This window comes from Euleptes europaea, chromosome 14 (genome assembly GCF_029931775.1).
Source record: "Euleptes europaea isolate rEulEur1 chromosome 14, rEulEur1.hap1, whole genome shotgun sequence".
Taxonomy (NCBI): domain Eukaryota; kingdom Metazoa; phylum Chordata; class Lepidosauria; order Squamata; family Sphaerodactylidae; genus Euleptes; species Euleptes europaea.
This window is the reverse complement of record NC_079325.1, coordinates 51,941,867-51,965,318: the sequence shown is the minus strand read 5'-3', so window position 1 is coordinate 51,965,318 and position 23,452 is coordinate 51,941,867. Positions and strand designations below refer to the sequence as shown.

Sequence of the window (23,452 nt, the reverse complement as noted above, 5' to 3'; positions counted from 1 at the left end):
CTGGAGAGAATAGGTCTGCATCATGACTAGTATCCATTTTTACTAGTATCCATGGATAGCCCTCTCCTCCATGAACATGTCCACTCCCCTCTGAAAGCCTTCCAAGTTAGCAGCCATCATCACATCCTGGGGCAGGGAGTTCCACAATTTAACTATCTACGTTAAGCTGGTTTTCTCTGCATTGTGGTAGCATGGGGCCCTCAAGGCCAGGGCCAGCGTCCCCCTAAAAGGGAGACATCCCAAGCATCGGCTGCACTGAGGAGCAGTCTGCTGGCTCGTCAGCAGCTTTGCATATCCAACAGAGGCTGCCTACGGAAGTCAGACCTCCAGAGTAGGGGGCTCCCTTCCAGACGCAGGCATTCTCCTTGGTGTAGGCTGACTTCAGAACTCCCACCAGGATACAGATAAGGAAGCTCAACTACAGTTTGCCACCTCAATCAACAAACCATGGTTTACAAATGGCCAAAGTGGACTTGAAATGTGGGCTGAAAGCCTTCCAAGTCACAAGCATAAGCAAAGAATAAAACAGAATATACCCATACTCTTCGGGGTTCTTGTAGCTGAAGGGTATATTCTCTGCTTATACTTGTGACTTGATGATACCTCTTTATTATAGAGCTTTCAATAAAACAGTTTTCTTTCACCACTACTGGTGTGCTTTTTGCCCTCGAATCCCTTCGTGGAAAAGATCCTCTGACGATACAGACCCTTTACTGAAAGTCTCTTGTGAGCCTGTAGTAGCACCTCTGAAAGAGGCCTGCTGTAGATTGACAGGATCCATCTGCTCTTGCTGCCCTCTCAGCTGCCTTCACCCCAGCTCTAAAGCAAACACAGCAAAATTAGGAGGCATCGGAGGAGGCTGTCTGTTGCATCTCTGCCTGAATCCCTGCACTGATGGTTAAAGGCAGGGAAAGGGCCAAGGCCCAGAACGAGAAGATCATTGCGGGGGTGAGCATGTATCCTAAGGATGCTCCGGATCATCTCAGTTATAAGAAAGGGGGGGTGTTTAGACCCTCTCTGTAGCATTCCAGAATCAACGGCAATAGCTTCGTTTTGTTTTCTAGTCTCTGAGAATGTTTGAGTGTCTACTACCCATACTTTGTGGCAATTTTCAATTGCAAGTAGTTTATTTGCAAGCCTCAAGGAGGTTATTGGTAAGGTGTTTTTGTATGTGTTAATAAATGAAGCAGTGTGCTCTCACTGTGCAGCCAGACTGCTGAAGGTAGGAGACACAAACACACAGATTGTGGCAGCAAGCACAAATTTTAATGTTTCGGATCCACTGGTTCTACTCTAGCTCTGTGGTGTTCTCAGCATTGGGAAGGTTGCGGTAGGCGACATTCCAGAATTGCACGTAAGGTGTTCTCAGGCCCTGCTTCACGGAGTCGTAATTGATGTCCTTGTTGATGTCCAGGTAGTAGCCCTGCTGAGGATCGTAGGGGACCCAGCCGATCGGCACCGCAGATTCTCCCTTGTTCGGGTCACTGAGAAAACAGAACAAAACACAGCTAGCTGCACAGCAGAAAGCAAGACTGGGGGGGGGGGACAATTCCAGGTGTCATAGGCAAGAGAAGGGTTTTCATGGAGAGGGCTATGCATGGCGATTAGTAAAAATGGATACTAGTCATGGAGCACACCTATTATATTCAGTGCTGTGGGACACAGGCAGGAGAATGCTGCTGCAGTCGTCTTGCTTGTGGGCTTCCTAGAGGCACCCGGTTGTGAACAGACTGCTGGACTTGATGGGCCTTGGTCTGATCCAGCATGGCCTTTCTTATGTTCTTAAGAGACCACCTGCCAATGCCCCTCACCGTTCCTACTGGTGCCGAGTTGTTTTCTGTTGCCCAAGAATGTTGGACCAGAACCAATGGGTTAAAATTAAATCAAAAGAGTTTCCATCTAGACATTAGGAAGAATTTTCTAACAGTTAGAGCGGTTCCTCAGTGGCACAGGCTTCCTCGGGGGTGGGGGGTGGGGGTGGTAAGCTCTCCTTCCCTGGAGGTTTTTAAGCAGAGGCTAGATGGCCTCTTTCGGTATTTTAGAGGAGGCTGGTAGGAAAATAATAAGGTGGTTGGCCGGCCACCACCATAAGCTACATAGGTCTCTTACCCTGTTCTGGCAAAGTTGGTCCAGTAAGCAATCATGGCCTTGGAAACGGTCCTGTGCTGAGACCGGTAGCCCAGGGGTGTGGCAAAGGGCTTTCCAAAGATGTACTGAAGATCGTCGGCGTGGTCCGCCCCTACCCAACTGGGGTACACTGGCATTCGAGATGGCTGGGAGAAGACGTAGCTGTAGGTCTTGCCACTCCTGAATGCAGAGAGGGAGAGGCAGAGATGGAGAGCCAGAGAGGTACAGGAGTAACTATTCCCACTGTTCTCAACCGCCCACGCAGAATCATGTGCTGGGGAGGAGGCCCCATGCAGAGGGTTGGTTTTTATATGCTGACTTTCTCTACTGCTTAAGGAGGAATCAAACCAGCTTACAATCGCCCTCCCTTCCCCTCCCCAAAACAGACACCCTGTGAGGTAGGTGGGACTGAGACAGCTGTGACTAGCCCAAGGTCACCCAGCTGGCTTCATGTGGAGCAGTGGGGGAACAAATCCAGTTCACCAGATTAGCCTCCACTGCTCATGTGGAGGAGTGGGGAATCGAACCCTGTTCTGCAGATCAGAATCCTGCTTGTGGGTTTCTCGGAAGCATCTAGAGAGACAGAATGCGGGATCCCACTGGCAAAGCAAGGCCAGGAAGAAGAGTGGGTTTTTATATGCCGAGTTTCTCTACCTTTTAAGGAGAATCAAACCAGCTTACAATCGCCTTCCCTCCCCCTCCCCACAACAGACACCCTGCGAGGTAGGTGGGGCGGAGAGAGCTGTGACTGGCCCAAGGTCACCCAGCTAGCTTCATGGGGAGGAGTGGGGAAACCAACCCGGTTCTCCAGAGGAGAGTCCACAGCTCTTAACCACTACCCCATGCTGCCCAGCCTCAAAATGGGGGGCTGGCTTGGAATGCCGGCTGACATTCTTTAATGCAGAGGTCCCCAACCTTTTTGAGCCTGTAGGCACCTTTGACATTCTGACATAGCATGATGGCCGAAGCCACAAAATGGCCACCACAACTTGCCTTCAGTTGCACAGTGAAAGATCCTTGTGCTGGGGTGGCAGCTGTTGCCAAGGCGACATTTTTAAAAATCAGCATGGCTAATCAAATCTCCAATGACCAATCGGGAAGCCTTGCTGGGCAAAAGCCCACTTTGAAAAACAGCTTGGTGGGGCCCCTGTTGGGGACCCCTGCTTTAAGCAGTATAAGGCTCACACTATATTCCAATTAAAACTTTCCCAAGAAGAGTCCCAGAGTTCTTCCATTTCAAAAGAAGCTCCCTCTTCAAAGCCTTTCTGGAGATCAGACTGTGGCTGACTCCTGGGGCGCAACAATCGGTGGATCCCCACCCACATACATGCAGAAATAACTCCCCCGGCACCTAAACCCACTGGTAATACCCACTTCGCATTTTGAGCATGGAGGTCGAGGGCTCGCTGGGTGGGCACCAGGAATATGTAATCGGTTTCCAGGTCCACCACGGTCCTTTTCATGACTTCCTGGGTCACGCTGTCACTCCACACCTGGGTGTAGAGTGTGAAGGCTTGGTTGGCCGCGGCCATGCCCTTCTCCACCGTCAGCCCCTGGACCACACGATACACTTCTTCCCTAAAAAAGGTAGACAAGATTACTAGAATTCATAAGGACATAAGAAAGGCCCTGCTGGATCAGACTAAGATCCATCAAGTCCAGCAGTCTGGTTCACACAGTGGCCAACCAGGTGCCGCTAGGAAGCCCCACAAACAAGGCAACTGTTGCTGCATTGTCCTGCCGGTGTTCCACAGCACCTAATATAATAGGCACGCTCCTCTGATCCTGGAGATAATAGGTATGCATCATGACTGGTATCCATCTTGACTAGCAGCCATGAATAGCCCTCTCCTCCATGAACATGTCCACTCCCCTCTTAAAGCCTTCCAAGTTGGCAGCCATCCTGGGGCAAGGAGTTCCACAATTTAACTATACGTTGTGTGAAATACTTTTATCTGTTGAATCTCTCACCCTCCAGCTTCAACAGATGACCCCACACTTGAGTATTATGAGAGAGGGAGAAAAGCTTCTCCCTGTCCACTCTCTCCATACCATGCATAATTTTATGGACCTCTATCATGTCTCCTCTTAACCGCTTTCTTTCCAAGCTAAACAGCCCTAAGAGTTTCAACCGCTCCTCATAGGGCACTTGCTCTAGTCCCCTGATCATTTTGGTTGCTCTTTTCTGCAGGGGTAGCCAATGAAGTTGATGGGCAGTAGCTACAGGATGGACAAAAAAAATACCCCTGTACTCTATGAATAATTGTGAAACACCCTGCCAGTGGAGGTAGGCCATGAACACAGAAGGCTTTCCAAGAGGGTGAGGCATTCATGGAGGGCAATCCACCAATGACTACTAGCCATGATGACTAAAGGGAACCTCTATATTCGAAGGCAGTCAACTTCTGAATTCCAGTGCAAGGAGACAATAGGGGAAGGCTTTGGCCCTCCAGGGCAACTAGTTGGCCACTGTGTGAAACAGGATGCCGCACTAGACGGACCACCAGTCTGATCCAGCAGGCCTCCTCTTACGTTATGCTGGTTTTCTCTGCATTGTGTGAACACAGGGCATTCATGCCAGGGCCAGCATCCACCTAAAAGGGAGACATCCCAAGCATCAGCTGCACTAGGGAGCTGAATACTGGTTCTTCTGCGGACTTGCACATCCAACAGAGGCTGCCTACGGAAGTCAGACCTCCAGAGTCAGGGGCTCCTTTCCAGAGGCAGGCATTCTCCTTGGCGTAGGCTGACTTCAGAACTCCCACCAGGCTACGGATAAAGAAGCCCAACTACAGTTTGCCGCCTCAATTGACAAACCGTGGTTTGCAAATGGCTGCCAAAGTAAACTTAGAAAGTGAACTGAAAGGGGTTTGCTGATCAGAGTTTGGGGCGACGTTGGACAAAGAAGAAGAAAAAGAAGAGTTGGTTGTTATATGCTGCCTTTCTCTACCACTCAAGGGAGAATCAAACCGGCTTACAATCACCTTCCCTTCCCCTCCCCACAACAGACACCCTGGGGGGTAGGTGAGGCTGAGAGTGTGAGTAGCCCAAGGTCACCCAGCTGGCTTCATGTGTAGGAGTGGGGAAACCAACCCGGTTCACCAGATTAGTATCCGCCGCTCATGTGGAGGAGTGGGGAATCAAACCTGGTTCTCCAGATCAGTCCACCAAACCACCGCTCTTAACCACTACACATGCTGGCTGTGTTTCTGGGGGACCATGCACCTAGAGGCTGGGATCTCTGGAGCTCCAGATTGCTAGCTGTAGGTTTGGGAGCTCAGACGTGTGTTTAGCACATAACAACAGATTTACAGTGCAATCTTAAGGAGAGTTACTCCATTCGGGCTTAGACTGGAGTAACTCTCCTTTGGATTGCACTGTAAACCTAACCATCTGGTGCATTTGGATCCCACCCTTCTTCCAAGAAACTCCGGGCAGTGAACGTGCACACAGAATCCAAGGCCAGATTCCAAAGGCAGGCTGCATCTCAGCTTCTAAAAGTCTGGTCTCTCCCTACGGTACTGCAGACCATTCTCATCTCCTTACGCTGTGATCTTCACCAGGGGGCGGTTGAGGGCCGGCATGTCGAGCCCAGCAAAGAAATGCCCGTCCATGTTGTTCACTCCAGCGATGTAGTCGATGTCAGCGGTGTTGGCAAAGAGCTGGTCAGGGTCATCTGGGAGGAAATCTCCATCGACCACCGGGGAAAAGGCCAGGTAATGGACGAGGGGGTCTGCAGGGGGAAGAGAGACCCGAGGAGCTGACCCGAGGATGGAAGCAGGAAAGCCTCCCACAACAGGCAGCTGCAAATCACACACAAACTACTTGCAGGTTTCTAGTCCTCACGGTGCATAGCCAAAGAGCAGGTATAGCCATCTTTTAAAAGGGTCAGAAGAAAATTCCATATTTAGGGAATTTTCTTCTGGAAGAATGAAGAAGAAGGTTGGTTTCTATATGTCGACTTTCTCTACCACTTAAGGGAGACGCAAACCAGCTTACAATCACCTTCCCTTCCCCTCCCCACAAGAGACACTTTGTGAGATAGGACGGGCTGAGAGATAATGACTTGCCCAAGGTCACCCTGCTGGCTTCAAGTGGAAGAGTGGGGAAACAAATCCAGTTCACCAGATTAGCCTCCGCTGCTCATGTGGAGGAGTGGGGAATCAAACCCGGTTCTCCAGATCAGAGTCCACCACTCCAAACCACCACTTTTAACCACTATACCACGCTGGAGAAAGTCAGAGCCTGAGCACTTGTTGGAAGCACTAGAATATTTGTTTTGTTTGGAATCTGGGTTTGCAGGGCTGAGATGGAACTAGAAATAAGGGAAGAGGAGGAGAAGGAAGAGGTTTAGCTTTGGACCGGAATAGATTCTTTTTGAGAAAGCTTTTACAATTAGTTATAACCTCTGTTCCCCTAGTCTTTGCCTAAAATAGCTTCATCCCCTCATCTTGTGGATATTTTTTCCCAAGCATTCAAGTGAAGCTAGAAGGGCCCCCCCTTCCTCTCCTCCCCACCCCCAAAAAGTATCTAGGGATGAAGAGTAACAGGATCCATCTTTGGGGTTTGGGACCAGCAGAGAGAGGAGGGCCCAACTGCTAGTACAGTGCTCAGGACCTGAGCAAACCTGGAACCAACCCTGTGGTGGTGGGAGGGGGAGGAGGAGGAGAAAGAGAAGGAGAAGAGTTGATTTTTATATGCTGACTTTCTTTCTTTTCTTTTGACGTTCTCAAAAAAAGTCTATTATGTACAAAAAAATCAGTTCCCAGCATCACAGAGACAATAAAACACACACACTCACACACAGCCTTAATGAGTCACAGCGCTTTAAAATAAGGCAATATTTTTGCTCTAGTAGAAAAGAGCAAGAGTCCAGTAGCACCTTAAAGACTAACAAAAATATTTTCTGGCAGGGTATGAGCTTTCGTGAGCCACAGCTCACTTCTTCAGAAAGCTCATACCCTGCCAGAAAATATTTTTGTTAGTCTTTAAGGTGCTACTGGACTCTTGCTCTTTTCTACTACTGCAGACAGACTAACACGGCTACCCACTGTGAATTATTTTTGCTCTAGGAGCACATCCCTTCTTGGCCCTACCTGCAAAGGTGAACCATTAACCCTTTCCTACCTCCTCTTCTCTAAGCAATGAAAAAAGTATTTAAACTCAGGAAGGCAGATATTTCAGAACATTCTCTACCTTTTAAGGAGAATCAAACCAGCTTACAATCTCCTCCCCTTCCTCTCCCCACAACAGACACCTTGTGAGGTAGGTGGGAGAATTTGGAGAGAACTGTGACTGGCCCAAGGACACTTAGAAGGCTTCATGTGGAGGAATATGGAAACCAACCCAGTTCACCAGATTAGAGTCCACCGCTCTTAACTGCAGCACGCTGGCTCTCCGGAGGGCAGTTTGGGAGTAACAGTACAGGGGGACAGGGCGGGGAATGAGTGCATCAAAAATGGCTTGACAGTGAGCCCAATGAAGAGTTCTGGTGAGCTCAAAAGCTTGCCTAATGTTTCATGTAATTTCGGTTGGAGGAGGAGGAGAAGGAGAGTTGGTTTTTATATGCCGACTTTCTCTACCAGACACAAACTGGCTTACAATCACCTTCCCTTCCCCTCCCCACAACAAACACCCTGTGAGGTAAGTGAGGCTGAGAGAGCTGCGACTAGCCCAAGGTCACCCAGCTGGCTTGGTGCGGAGGAGTGGGAAATCAAACCCGGTTCACCAGATTAACCTCCGCCGCTCATGTGGAGGAGTGGGGAATCAAATCCAGTTCTCCAGATCAGAGTCCACCGCTCCAAACCACCGCTCTCAACCACTACACCACGCTGGATGACATGGACTTTGTTTCTTAACACTGCATCGCCATGCTCGCAATACCTCCAGTATCCAATGAGGTCGATTCCAAGCGATGCGCAGCAAGAAACAAAGAGATTAAATAATCGAAAGCAGCCAAGTGCTTGCTTCTGCTGGTCTTTCCTCTGCCGGGGAGCGGTCCTGCAGCATCTCTGCCTCAGTGCACTTGGCTCATTCAGTCACTCTTGATTCAGAGAGAGCAATTTATCCACCCCAGGAGGCCGCCTGCAATAGGCCTTCCTAACTCTGGAGGGCACAGAAAAATACTGGCAGGTGGGCCTCCTCTAAGACAGGGCTCCCCGATCTTTTTGAACCTAGAGACACATTTGGAATCTTAACACAGCACAGTAGGCGCCGCAACAAAATGGCTGCCACAAATTGCATCATTTCCCAAACAGAGTTCAAAAAATGTGTAACTTGGATAAAAAGGTAAAGGTAGTCCCCTGTGCAAGCACTGGGTCATTCCTGACCCATGGGGTGACGTCACATCCTGACGTTTCCTAGGCAGACTTTGTTTACGGGGTGGTTTGCCAGTGCCTTCCCCAGTCATCTTCCCTTTACCCCCAGCAAGCTGGGTACTCATTTTACCAACCTGGGAAGGCTGGAAGGCTGAGTCAACATTGAGCGGGCTACCTGAAACCGACTTCTGTCGGGATCGAACTCAGGTCGTGAGCAGAGCTTTTGACTGCAGTACTGCAACTACCACTCTGTGCCACAGGGCTCCTGGATAAAAATGCTAGTAAATGTTGGTATTGTGATTCAGCTGGCGCAGATTTTCTACACATGTGGTGGAGCTGTAGTAGAGCCCAAACATATTGGAGGAAAGTGATTGAAATCATATCCAGCGGCCTTGAAATTGTTATTCCAGTAAGACCAGAAACAATTTTATTCTTTTCCAGACAAACCAAAGGATATTCGAGTTATGTTTCTCCATATACTAACGGTTGCCAGAACGCTTGTGTGATATTGGAAAAGCAATAAATTATCTGATTTAAATAATTGGCTTGATAAGGTTGAAGAAACCTCTGCTTTAATGAAGTTGACGTATTATAATAACAACAAAAATACGGAAGAACTGGACGCTCGCTGGAATTTAACCATTTCAAGGATGGGAAAAACACTCCAAATGTGTAAATCGCAGAGAGGGAATGATGTAACAATCATGCGGATTTTAGATAAATAGAGAGAGTATTGCTTGGTTCACTGTTATGGGTATTTTAGTTATATTAGCAGCACAGTTTTAGTTTCTTTTCAAGAATTTGTATTATGAGTATTTTAGTAATGTTATATTTCCATTTTCTTTTATTGTTATATTCTCATTTTCTCTTAATAAATTCCCTTTAAAAAATTGGAAAAAATGGCTGCCGCAAAATGGCTGCTGCAGGAGGTGGACTCAGACACAAAATGCTTGCCACAGCTTAACTTCAGTAATGCAGCAAAGATCCTTGTATTGTGGTGGCAGCTGCTGCCAAAGCAACATTTTAAAAAATCTGCACAGCCAATAGTCAATCAAAAGCCTTGCTGGACAAAAGCCCTACCTGGCCTTGCCCACTTCTTAAAAACACTTGGCGGGTGCCAGAAAAGGTGAGGGCAGGTGCCATGGCACTAGGGTTGGGAAATACCTGGAGATTTTGGGGGTGGGGTTTGGAAAGGGGAGGGACTTCAATGCCATAGAGTCCAATGGCCAAAGCAGCCATTTCCTCTAGGGGAACTGATCTCTATCGGCTGATCAATTGCAATAGCGGGAGATCTCTAGCCACCTCCTGGAGGTTGTTGGAGAAGGCAGCACGTGGCTCAGTAGTAAAACTAAAGTAAACCCAAATTGGGATATACGTATGAAAAGAACTGCAAGGGTGATTAATTCTATACCAAAACAATGTTAATACACCAACATAAAATAATTAGCATACATCAAATAATGCACAGGATCTTGAGGGAGGTCATATAATCTGTGTTGGAATGCACATGGAAACCTCAAACTACAAACAAGGCGAATAAGGATACAATGTTACAATGTATAAGCCTCAAACAAACTGAAAAAAATGGATACAGTAAAAAAAAGTTGAAACAAGCCTCACCATGCTTATATACAATGTATTTAAAGGTGGAAACAAAAGCCTCACCGGGCTGTTATTATAAAGAACAAATGAAATAATTGGTGCAAAAGCTCAAAGTCATAGTCCATAATTCAACACAAAGAAAACCTGAGCCGGTAGATGAACAGGTGGGTACAAAGCAAGGACGCATTTCAAAATCCTTCATCAGCTTGCCGACCATGTAATGGATTAAAGGAACCACCATTCATTCACTGAAGTTGCAATGAATTGCTTTGTAAATAATTTTTCTCTTCCAAGAGGGAGACTCATATTGAGAATGTTCCCTATGAGAGAAGAAAGGAAAATATGTATGGGATGATCTGTCGTTGCCAAGAGGTCTCCCTCTTGGAAGAGAAAAATAATTTACAAAGCAATTCATTGCAACTTCAGTGAATGAATGGTGGTTCCTTTAATCCATTACGTGGTCGGCAAGCTGATGAAGGATTTCGAAACGCGTCCTTGCTTTGTACCCACCTGTTCATCCACCGGCTCAGGTTTTCTTTGTGTTGAATTATGGACTATGACTTTGAGCTTTTGCACCAATTATTTCATTTGTTCTTTATAATAACAGCCCGGTGAGGCTTCAGCCCGGTGAGGCTTTTGTTTCCACCTTTAAGTACATTGTATATAAGCCTGGTGAGGCTTGTTTCAACTTTTCTTTACTGTATCCATTTTTTTCAGTTTGCTTGAGGCTTATACATTGTAACATTGTATACATTGTATCCTTATTCGCCTTGTTTGTAGTTTGAGGTTTCTGTGTGCATTCCAACACAGATTATATGACCTCCCTCAAGCTCCTGTGCATTATTTGATGTATGCTAATTATTTGATGTTGGTGTATTAATATTGTTTTGGTATAGAATTAATCACCCTTGCAGTTCTTTTCATACATATATCCCAATTTGGGTTTACTTTAGTTTTACTATTGAGCCACGTGCTGCCTTCTCCAACAGTCTCCACTAGTTCCAGCATAGGTTATCCTCTTTGTTTCTAACTAACCTCCTGGAGGTTGGCAACCCTACATGGCGCCCACGGGCACCACATTGGGGACCTCTGCTCTAAGGGCAGACAGTTCATGCTAAACAGTCAACCCTCCAGTGTTTTCAGCTTTCATTAAAACATCAGCTTCGGCCCACTCAGTGTTGGGGAAGGCAGATCCTTCCTACCGGTTTTTGAAATCCCTTCCCCAGCCCAGCTTACACTGCAGGTTGCGCACGTCCAAGTGGTAGGCCAACGTCAGAGCTTTGGGGTCCGTGATCCGCAGGCAGTTTGCCAGGGCCGTGGTGTTGTGTGTCGGGCAGCCCACAACCTGCGCTACCTGCAAGACACAAGCAGGAAGAGAGCCCCCTTCAGCCACACAGCTCCCACACCCACTCCTAACAAAGGCACTGGCGGGGGCTACTGCGTGAGGCAGGACGCTGGACTAGGTAGACAGCTGGTTTGATCGAGCAGGGCTCATCTTAGGAAGATAGCGGGGTGGCCAAGAGGGGCTCCCAGTGTAAGTGAGAGCCAGCATGGTGTAGTGGTTAAGAGTGGCAGACTCTAACCTGGAGAACCATATATATGCTCTATGCCAGTGATGGCGAACCTTTTAGAGACCGAGTGCCCAAACTGCAACCCAAAACCCACTTATTTATCGCAAAGTGCCAACACGGCAATTTATCTCAGTGGGGTACAATGCTGTTGAGTCCACCCTCCAAAGCATCCATTTTCTACGGGGGAAACTGATCTCTGCAGTCTGGAGATGAGCTGTAATTCTGGGGGTGGGTGGGGGTCACCAGGTCTCACCTGGAGGCTGGCATCCCTACTCTCGGGTGCTCAGACCCCGAAAGCGTTGCAGGTCTGGAAGGGGACCCCGGGATTGGATCTGCCTATCCAACTGCAGGTCAGCACGGCTCCCGGGAGGCTGGCAACCCTCGGCGCCACCCCGCGCAGCCGCCCGCCGTCCCTGTTCCCTTGCCCGAGGTGAGAGTGGGGCGTCGGGGGTGGTTCCCCCTCGCCCCTCCATTGAATCCTCATTAAAGCACCATTACATGCCGGAGCCGGGTGGCCCTGGCGGGGCTAATCCTATTAGGCAGCCTGAGAATGCTGACAGCTCCCAGCACGGCTCCACTCCAGCTGTGGCGGGCCCATTGTCCGCCCCTCGGCCCCCGCCACCCGGGGGGGCCCTAATCCCTCACGTGATGGCCAGGGGGGCTGCATGCAAGGGAGCACAAAGGCGCCATTCAGGGCCAGCCATTGGGGCGCCTCCGGGGGCCGCTAAGCCACCCGGCCCAGCCCAACCCGTCGGGGCGCACACAAAGGCCAGCCCAAGGCCAGCGCGCTCCACTCGCGTGCCGTAACGAACTCAGGCGAACTCTGTGCTGGGGCGACGGCACACGTGCCCACAGAGAGAGCTCTGAGTGCCCCCTCTGGCACGCGTGCCATAGGTTCGCCACCACTGCTCTATGCTGTTGCGGTGTAGTTAGACATGTAAAGTACAGCACGATCGACTGTCTATTTGACCAAGACTTCTACCTCAAGGGGGAGCATCTACTACTTGTATGGCTTCTTGGAGCAGTGGACTCTGATCTGGAGAACCGGGTTTGGTTCCCCACTCCTCCATATGAGCAGCGAACTCTAATCTGGCGAACTGGGTTGGTTTCCCCACTCCTACCCATGAAGCCAGCTGGGTGACCTTGGGCTAATTACAGTTCTCTCAGAACTCTCTCAGCCCCACCTACCACACAGGATGTCTGTTGTCGGGAGAGGAAAAGAAAGAGGTTGTAAGCCAGTTTGATTCTCCTTTTAAAGGTAGAGAAAACTGGTATATAAAAACCAACTCTTCTCCTTCTTAAGCCTGTGGCACAGAGAGGGGCAGCATGCATGCCACACCGCCACAGGGCAACAAATACAGCCATGGGCACAGAACTCATCTTCCTTGATATATGCGTGAAAGAGTGAAGCCTGCTGAACACTGCATAAGATTTCCAGTGGTCGGCCAGCTTCAGCAGCCTGTTCTGCTCATAACGAGAGCCGGCTTGCTGGGGATGGCGGGCTACAAATATGAAAAATAAATATATAATTAATTTCCTCATTTATTTTATTGACTTCACTGATACTCCGCCTTCCTCCTCAACAGGGACCCAAAGCAGCTTACATCTGTCTCCTCCATTTTATCCCAACAGTTCTGCGAGGTAGGCCGAGAGTGCAAGGTCACCCAGGAAGCTTCCAGGGCGGAATGGGGACTCACACCCCATGTCTCCCAGATCCTAGTCCAATACAATAACCACTACACACACTGGCTCTCTGAATGTATACCCCATTGACACAAAATCTACCTTTTCTTGGCTTGCCAGGGGCAAATTTATTTTGGGGGAGGGGGTAGAGGGAAGGCCCACGCTACAGGATTTGCCCGTTTCCCACCTGCCGCTTTACCTTGGTAGCCCAGTAAAGGGGGTTCTTCTGAATGGCCCAGGTGCACAGGCCGACTCCACTCTGGCTGATGGCCCGTTTGATCAAGCCTTTGTTGTAGGGCGACAGCGTCTGCAGGGCAGGGAGAAGGAGAGCTCAACATTTTATCCAACAAAAAGTTAGCTGCAGCGCCCAGAACAATTTCAGAACCGTATCACTGCTTGGCCCTACAAATCTAGCAACAGGAACCCATAAGAAATGGGGCTGTATAGTTCAGTTGTGGAACTCCCTGCCCCAGGATGTGGTGATGGCTGCCCACTTGGAAGTCTTTAAGAGGGGAGTGGACATGTTCATGGAGGAGAGGGCTATCCATGGCTACTATAGTCATGATGCATACCTATTCTCTACAGTATCAGAGGAACATGCCTGTTATATTAGGTGCCAAGGAACATTGTGGGCTTCCTGGAGGCACCTGGTTGGCCACTATGTGGACAGACTGTTGGACTTGATGGGCCTTGGTCTGATCCAGCATGGGTTGTCTTAGGTTATTATGAGCATGCCTATTATATGAGGTACTTTGGAACAAAGGCAGGATAATGCTGCTGCAGTTGTCTTGCTTGTGGGCTTCCTAGAGGCATCCAGTTGGCCACTGTGCGAACAGACTGCTGGGCTTGATGGACCTTGGTCTGATCCAGCCTGGCTTTTTTAATGTTCTTAAGACAGTGCAGACCTAAAAAGTGTTTCAGCGTTCTAAATCCGTGGAAGTTAATGGGCTAAGAAGGGCATAAATCTGCTTAGAATTGCACTCAGTCAGTCAATTAAAAAAATGAAATGCCTACAAATTCATTATGGGTGACAGACACTATCTTAAGGAAAGACATTCCTCCCACTCTCTTGCAGCTGAGGGATTGCATTTCTGAAACCGTGCTTGCGTCACCTGCACTTTGGGGCCAGGAAGCAATTTTCCTCCAGGCCAGATTGGCCAGGGATCCTGGAGGGTTTTTTTAGGGGGGGTTGCCATCTTCTGGGAATGGAGTAGGGGTCACTGTGTGTGTGTGTGTGTGGGGGAGGTATTTGTGAATTTCCTGCATTTTGCAGGAGATTGGATTAGATTACTCTTGTGGTACCTTCCAACTCTACGGTCATTTATGCAGGAGAAATTTGTGTTTGGTTTGCTGTACAGTTTTCTGGTCTGAATTCTCAAACATCGTATGCATCGATGCATTCTCAAACATCGGATTCTCCCCCTCCCAATCCCAAGATTACCTTGTGATTAATTAGGCATCCCCAGTTAATCATGGAGCTTTTGCGTCCCTCCGCCTGAAAACACAGCCTTGTTGCACTTTACTTGGAGGGGGTGGATCAGCTCTTAAAGGGACTGCATGTGCTTTTGCTGGGTATTTCTCCCCACCTTTCTTCAACAGCTCCAGGTAGGGAGCTGCCTTCCAACCTTTGCAGCCTTTCTTCAGTGTCTTCCTGTACATTTCATGAAGGTTTAACTCCTTCTTTTGAGCTTTGCTTTGAAGGAAGGGGTTGGATGGGAGGGACAGACACGTGGGAGGGAGAAGCCAAAATGGGCATGGGGAGAGAAACCCGGTTAAGAGCTATGCATGGAAATAGGGGGAATTTGCATTGCTCTTGCCTTGAAGCTGTATTTAAATTCATCCTAAAACAGGATCCTAGAATTGCAGGGGAAGAATGAGGCCAGAGCGAAGTCACATCTGAAGGTCGGTAAAATCATGGATAATGCAAAAGACTGCGAAGTACATATCCCTGCATAAATGGCCTATGATTCTATGCCCAGGCATGCCTCTAGGGGTTGCTCACCTAGTTCAGCTCTCAATACAATTCCTGCCACACAATGTGGAGCAGCTGAACTGGTGAAATCCAACACATCAGCCAAAAGGGGCCGAGTCTATTAAACAAAACTATAAGGCAACACGATGCATTGTGGGAGCCCAGAAAGAAGCCAGCACCTGCAATGAGACGCTGACTGCCCCCGCTGACTCCCCGAAGATGGTGATGTTCTCGGGGTCTCCTCCAAAAGCCTTGATGTTTCTCTTCACCCAGGCGATGCCCATGTGCTGGTCTTTGAGCCCGTAGTTTCCTGAGGGAAGGGGGGAAAACGCATTTCAGAGGGGAAAAGTCAAAGGCGGGCGGGCTGAAAGCATGTTTCGTTCAGGTCGGTCCCTGAACCCATTCATGGGTTAAAAAGATATCTGTACATTTCCAAAGCACACATGAGGTGTTGAAGGTAGTGGGAAGATTATCCTGACAGTGATTATTGTAGGTATAACCTGTTTTTACTGCATTATCTGTAATTACTGCACCCTGTAATTTACCTTCTGTATTGTTTATAGCATACCTCGCTTTAGATAGGGTGGTGGTGGAAAATACTGCCAACTCGCAGCCGACCTATGGAGACCCTACAGGGTTTTCAAGGAAACAGACAAACAGAGGTGGTCTGCCATTGCCTGCCCCTGTGTAGCAGCCCTGGACTTCCTTGGTGGTCTCCCATCCAAGTACTGACCAGGGGCGACCCTGCTTAGCTTCTGAGCTATCCTGAGCTATCCATGTCAGGGCTTAGATAGTTCACCACCCCATAATGCTGTAACTCTAATCCTATTTCAATGTTCATTGGTTGCCTTTTGCCATCTGTCTACACTTTTTTTTGGGGGGGGGTTGTTTATCCTTGAGTCTCAGAGAGAAAGCTGGACTATAAACAAAACATGTTTCAGCAAAAATTCAATTTGAACCCCAAGAGTTTTTTACTTGGTATAATGCCACCGGAATTGTCCTTGCAACTAAAAGACTTATTCAGACATGCCACAACGGTGGCGAGAGTTGTTCTCGCAAGAAGATGGAAACAACCAATGTTGCCAGATGTAGACGATTGGAAAGACAAAATGATGGAATACGCTACAATGGCTAAAATTACCCACATGATGAATACAACTGATGAAGAGACCCTCGATCAGTTTAATGATAAATGGAAACTGTTTTATAGAAACATAGAAACTGATGGTTGAAATCCTATAAAGATAGTAATAGATTAAATGTTATAAACATAGGTTAATTTATAGTGAAGTTAACTCCTAGTAAGAGATAGTCTGCTTGATTAATTGAAAAATCAGATGCTGTAACTATGCTGCAACTTTCTTTTTTTATATACTCTATCCGCAGACGGATCCCTTACCCTCTTTTTTCCTTCTGTATCCCCTATTTGAAATAAAAAAATAATAAAAAAAACAAACGAAGTAAGTAGTAAATCAAACACTTAGAAAATTCAATAGACTGGTCACCTCTCACACTGCAAAGGAAAGGCCACTACCAGAATTCTCATTTTCATTCCCTATGAAGGTGCTAAAATATCCCAAACAGTCTAATTTACTTGGGATGCCCGGGAGAAAGGAGGGTGTATAAACAATTTAAATAAATAAAATCAGCAGCGGCTCAATTAACGTTTGGAGACCAAAGCAAAGCTCAAAGTTATTATTGTCCCATCAAGCTGTTGGGATGGGTTGAGCACACCCCAATGGCCCCTGCGCCCCTAAATTCCATAAGAGCCAGTATTCTACAGAGCACAGACTTGATTATAGCCACTCACCTGGTCACCTGTGGTGAGTCAGGATTATTTACAATAACCCGGCGAGAAAAGTTTCAGGAAAGCTGGGTCTATTCCCCACACACACAAATAATGAATAGGTTTGCACTGGTGGTAGGGTTGCCAGCTTTGGGTTGGGAAACACCTGGAGATTTTGGGGGTGGAGCCTGAGGAGGGAGGGGAGGGACTTCAATGCCATAGAGTCCAATTGCCGAAGAGTCCATTTTCTCCAGGGAAACTGATCTCTGTCGGCTGGAGATCAGTTGTAATAGCAGAAGATCTCCAACTAGTACCTGGAAGTTGGCAACCCTAATTGGTGAGTCGGTAACTTTTGTGAACTCCCTTGCAAGAATGACAGAGCGAAAGGTACTTTCATCCTACCGGGAGGAACAGTACGCAAGACAAACAGGACCAAAATTGGCAGCGGGCTAACAAGACTAATCAGTTATCTTGGGATAACAACCCTCCGGCACCTTTAATCGCTACCTTGTTTACAGTCGCCAAGGCTGCGAATAACAACCAACACAGTTTATTTTTTAAACTCGGGTACAAGAAGTATGATGCAACAGACCAACTCAATGGCTGCACCGGACTGTACGCGTGGGTGCACTTAAGCAGGTTGGGCCCTGGTCAGTATGGGAGACCACCAAGGAATGCCAGGGGCTCTACAGAAAGACAGACAACGGCAAACCGACTCTGTTGGTCTCTTGCCTTGAAAACCCTACTGGGTTGCCGTACGTTGGCTGCGATGTGTTGCTGCTTCTGGATAAAAAGCCGGAGGTCCCAGCCTGTGCCAAAATTGAACTTTCTCACCATCTCCAAGCGGAGCTGGTTCACACATTCAGCCCCAGGTCATCAAGTCCTGGCAAACCAAACCACAGACTGTACATGTGAACTGGCCCAACAGTACAGAAGAGTGGAGCACACTAGCAGTGCTGCAGCCATCGGCCCTATAATCCCACCAAGAAGCAGTTTTAGAAATGTGTTCCAGGGAAGCTGGTCATGGTCTTCCCCGCTGCTCACACCCATCCGCTGGAGAGAGAGAGAGGACTGCGCGCGAGTGTCAGTCATCTTCATTTGCATAGAGCAGGGGTCCCAATGGGGTGCCTGTGGGCACTGTGGCACCCGCTTAACAGTTTTCCCAGTGCACACCAAGTGTTTTCAGAAAGCAGGTGGGGCCAGCTGGGGCTTTTGCCCATTGGCAATTTGATTGCCTGTGCAGATTTAAAAAAAAACTTGTGCTGTGGTGGCAGCTGCTGCCAAAACAAAAGAATCTTCCCTGTGTGACTGAAGATAAGCAGCAGCAGCCATTTTGTGGCTTGCTACGCCTCCTGCAGCAGCCATTTTGTGGTAGCTGTTATGTCGCTGCGCCCACAATTCCAAAGGCGCCTGCCAGCCCAAAAAGCTGGACCATATCCCAGAGTCCTCCACAACCAACACAGACTGGCTGCTTCCTGAAAACAGAGACATGGAGTGCCTCGGACCAGAGATTGAAATCGCTAGGATGTATCATCCATACCAACCTAGAAAGACGCCAAAGAGGTGTGGGGAGAAACCACCTCCCCACAAGGGGCCTTACCTGGCAGGCTATCGTCTCCAGTGCTGAGGAAACCAAGGGGTCCCAGGCGGTAGTTCAAAGTCACCACGATGACCTTCCCCCGGGTGGCAATCTCCTCCCCGTCGTAGAGGTAGTTCTTCAGGAAGTTGGCGCCCTGCCCGCCTCCCCAGAGAAAGGCGCCCCCATAGATCCAGATCATCACGGGCAAGTTGGTGGAGACTGAAGCATAAAAGGAGGAGCCGGGAGGAAAGAAAAGGAAGGTTGGGTGAAAACGGCAAGCCGGAAACTGACAGGTGTTAAATCCACTTTCTCACACAATTGCATTCTGGGTTCTTTGGCCACAAAAGACGGAGTTGGTGGTAGAAAAGTGCCAGAGTCCAGCAGCACCTTCAAGGCTAACAAAATTTCTGGCAGGGTAGGAGCTTTCATGAGCCACAGCTCACTTCTTCAGAGAGGAAAGCTGTGACTCTCGAAAGCTAATACCCTGCCAGAAATGTTGTTAGTCTTTAAGGTGCTATTGGACTCTGGCTCTTTTCTACTGCTACAGATAAACATGGCTACCCATTGTAAACTGTCTCTGTGGTGTTGGTGGGAATGGGTGCCCCCGGTATCCGAGCAACTCCACTTCCTCTCTTGCCAACCAAAATCCAAGCCAGCGAGACCCCTCCCCGTGTGTCCGGGCTACTTCTGCCTCAGTCAAGTGGGCAGCTCTCACACCCAAGCCCCACTGCCCCAACTCTTTTAGACCTTACCTTGCTTTTTCCCTTGAGGGACCCAAATATTCAGGTACAGGCAATCTTCGCTGCCACGTGTGTCTGTCTGGGTAAGTGTGGACTGCATGCAGCGATTCTTGTACTCCTTGGCTTGCAGGGTGCCTAAGACGAAAGGGAGGAAATTGGCAACTTCTGGGGAAAGGTGACTGGGCGTTGGGTTCAAATCCCAATCTTCACAGTTGTATTAACAGATACTCCACAGAGGCACAGGAGAGAACTGTGTCGGAACAGGGATCCCACTGCGATTAGCAAAAACGTCAAAGCATTTTTCTTATTACCAAGCAAAAGTGTAAAATCCAATCTTGTTCTTAATTAATAACCCCCCAAAATCTTGCATGAGGCTCCTGAATTAGCAGGACATGTGGAATACTGCAGGGTTAGATAGATCCTACTGGAATACACAAGGCTGTAGAAGGTCACTAATTCTGACCATGTTTCGCCTGTCTCTGCCTTATAGGACATCCAGGTCATTTATGCAGGGGAAATTTGCATTTGGTTTATTGCACAGTTTTCTGCTCAGAATTCTCAAACATCATATGCATGAGGGATTCTCTCCCCCTCCCCCCATTCCAGGAGTACCTTGTGGTTAATTAGGCATCCCTAGTGAGTCCCTCCCCCTGAAAACTCAGCCTTGTTGTGGTTTACTTGGAGGGGGCGGGTCAGCTCTTAAAGGGACTGTGTGTGCTTTTGCTGGGTATTCCTCCCCACCTTTCTTCAACAGCTCCCTGCCGGGAGCTGCCTTCCAACCTTTGCAGCCTCTCTTCGGTGCCTTCCTGCACATTTCATGAAGGTTTAACTCCCTCTTTTGTGCTTTGCTTTGAGGGAAGGGGTTGGATGGGAGGGACAGACATGTGGGAGGGAGAAGCCAAAATGGGTGTGGGGAGAGAAACCCAAAGTTAAGAGCTATGCATGGAAATAGGGGGAATTTGTGTTGCTCTAGCCTTGAAGCTGTATTTAAATTCATCCTAAAACAGGATCCTAGAATTGCGGGGGAAGAATGAGGCCAGAGCGAAGTCACGTCTGAAGGTCGATAAAATCATGAATAATGCAAAAGAAGCCTTGAAGCAGTCCAGCAGGGACTGTGAAGTAAATACCCCTGCATAAATGGTCCCAGTCCCAGTACTTAGGATATCGCCATTCTGCTAGAACTCGGAAGAAGACACCTAATGCGATACTGACTGCAAAGACTGGCTTCCTGAAAATCTGGACTTCCAGATTGTTTTATGTTTTTAAAGAGCAAATAAGCAAGTTTCTTGCTGCTAAGGAAGGCTTGAGAGTTATCTGGCAGGGCCTGCAGAAAACCTCAGGTAGCCGAAGAAGATTTTAATTTTTCAGACTTCAACAATGCAGTCAGAGGGCTTCTAATTTTAAGACAGTTATTTCCGGCATAGGAGGAGTGTCTTCTGGTGCCGATTGCTAGCTACAAGTATTAGACGACAAGGTGGACACAATGGGGGATGATTGCTGTTTGCTCAAGGCATTCAGCACCATTACTAGCAAAAAAAATCAGACTAAATGACACAAAGTAAGAAAAATTATACAAATTGAGTTGATTTGTAAGGTGCACACACAGCCCTGCTCTACCACTGAGCCACGGCCCCTCCCCAATCTCCTCACCCCCCCATAAGGGAATAAGCAACATATTATTGACCTCTTTTACAGGGCTGCCATAATACAGGTTGAGTATTCCTTATCCAGACATCCGATATCCGGACTGATCCGAAAAGTGGACCATTACTCCCAGGCCCTCAGCAATGCCACTGACGGTTCAATGTACACAAATTTATTAAAAATATTGTTTAAAATTACATTCATGCTATGCGTATATATAAAACATAAATGGATTTCGTGTTTAGACTTGGGTCCCATCCCCAAGAGTTCTCATTATGTATATGCAAAAATTCCAAAATATTCCACAATTCGGAAAGATACGAAATACGGACCACTTCTGGTCCCAAGCAGTCCGGGTAAGGGATACTCAACCTGTACAACCAACAGTGCAGTATGACTTGCAAAGCCCAAATGTCATTTATGATGTTAGGTAGCAGAAGAAAGTAGAGAGACCCTTACCTGGCCAGCCAGGGTGAGGCTGGGGGTCTTCGAGTGTCTTCGTAGGCGCAGCAAAAGGGATTCCCTTGAAGATATCCACATAATCCCCAAAGAGGCCCAGCTTCTTATTAACTCCTTCAATGAAGCCTCCCTCTGTGTTCACGATGCCCAGCTAAACTCACACCGGAAGAGAGAAGAAAAACCATCAGACCCTTTCACACAACCCCGGCACGGTCAGGTCAGAAAGTCACAGATGACAGCAATACACCAGAAGCCTAAAGGTGGAGAAGAAAAGCCCGTTCAGGCTTATCAACACATACCATGAATGGAGGGGTATTGATAGATTTTTTAAAAAGCCATTGCAGTGGCTCAGTAGGAGAGCATCTCCTTGGCACGCAGAAGGTCCCAAGTTCAATCCCCAGCATCTCCAGCTAAAAGGATCAGGTGGTAGATGATGCAAAAGGCCTCCGCCTGAAACCCCACAGAGCCATTGCCAGTGTGAGTAGACAAGGCTGACCTTGATAAATCAACGGTCTGACTCAGGATAAGGCAGACTTGGGTGAGCGGCTATAGCTCAGGGGTAGAGCATCTGCTTGGCATGCAGCAGGTCCCAGGTTCAACCCCCAGAATCTCCAGCTAAAATGACCAGGCAGTAGATGATAGGACAGACCTCTGCCTGAGACCCGAGAAAGCTGCTGAAAGTCTGAGTAGACAAGATTGACTTTGATGGACCAATGGTCTGATTCAGATTAAGGCAGCTTCGTGTGCCACCAAAACACAAGGTCCGGTACTACAGTGGTCTCCATAGACATCCAGAAAGCTAAAGTTGGCTTTGGAAGACCCCTGTCAAATTTCTCCCTAGCCTCCTTTGAACACATGTTCGCACACACACACAGCCTATCACAAACTTCTTTTGAAGAGGAGTTGGTTTTTATACCCTGGTTTTCTCTGCCTTTAAGGAGTCTCAAACCAGCTTACAATCATCTTCCCTTCCTCTCCCCACAACAGACATCTTGTGAGGTAGGTGGGGCTGAGAGAGTTCAGAGAGAGCTGTGACTGGCCCAAGTACCCGGCAGGCTTCAATGTGGAGGAGTGGGATTAGAGTCCACTGCTCCTAACCACTACACCATGCTGGCCTCATTTGAAAGTTTAAAAATCATTTTGCAACACAACGCAGGGAGTGCTGTTGAAAAAAACACAAACCAATCCGAAAACCCTCACAGCATTAGAATGGGCTCTTTGGATCGTGGCCTTTGAATGGTAGAAAGAAGCCTTCCAGGTATTTCTTCTCTCAAGCTAATAGCTCTTTCTTGCCATTGCACAAAAGGGTGTTATGCCCATCATTTGCCATCTCCCCATCCTCGCTTACCTTTGCAGCCCTCACTGCCCCCAGGCAGAAGGCGAGGGATAGGTACACAAGGTCCCAGCGAGCCATGGCGCACTTCCACTGGACAGACTCGGCCCCGACACTGACGCCTGCCTTTATAGCAGGAGCGCCAGTCAAGTGAGCTCTATATAGGCCGAGGGAACAGCCTTTCGTCACTCCTTCTGCTGAAAAATTTGGCCCCTACCAGTTTGGCTGAACTTTTCAAGGTAAATGCGAAGGGGGAGGGGGCTTAATGCAGGCGGATTTGCAGCCCCTCCCATCCAACAGCTGGCACCCTCACACATATTCTGGGAGCTATGTAAAGAAGGGGAGGGAAAATCAATAGGAATAGGCAAACTGACAAGTGGATTTTTCAAAATTCATTCTAAGCACCAGCATTACCTTTTTAGGAGAGTGTGAAGCTTATCCAGATACCTGTGCTGCCCAGGCGTCCCTGCATCAATATTTCAAATTCCTGGATTCCCAGTAGCATCAAATCTGTCAGCGCCTGGACAACCTGATGCTGGGATCGTTTCTAGTTCTGTTTAACCCCAGCCGATGTTAAGAGGAGCGCCGGCTTTAGACTCCCATTTCCTTGGACTTCGATAAAAGAAGGTGCAGAAGCAC

The 23,452-nt window shown here is 48.2% G+C and overlaps 1 protein-coding gene across 1 annotated transcript; it reads right to left on the bottom strand.

The window, feature by feature from the left end:
• Positions 1 to 1,288: 1,288 nt before the first annotated feature.
• CEL (carboxyl ester lipase) lies at positions 1,289 to 22,895 on the bottom strand. Its single transcript, XM_056860497.1, has 11 exons — positions 22,829 to 22,895; positions 21,481 to 21,631; positions 19,390 to 19,512; positions 18,659 to 18,856; positions 15,452 to 15,582; positions 13,500 to 13,607; positions 11,283 to 11,400; positions 5,674 to 5,860; positions 3,502 to 3,705; positions 2,110 to 2,307; positions 1,289 to 1,484 (listed from the first exon to the last, which is right to left on the bottom strand). The coding sequence occupies exons 1-11, from the start codon at positions 22,892 to 22,894 to the stop codon at positions 1,289 to 1,291; spliced, it is 1,680 nt and encodes a 559-aa protein (XP_056716475.1). The 5' UTR covers position 22,895.
• Positions 22,896 to 23,452: the final 557 nt, after the last annotated feature.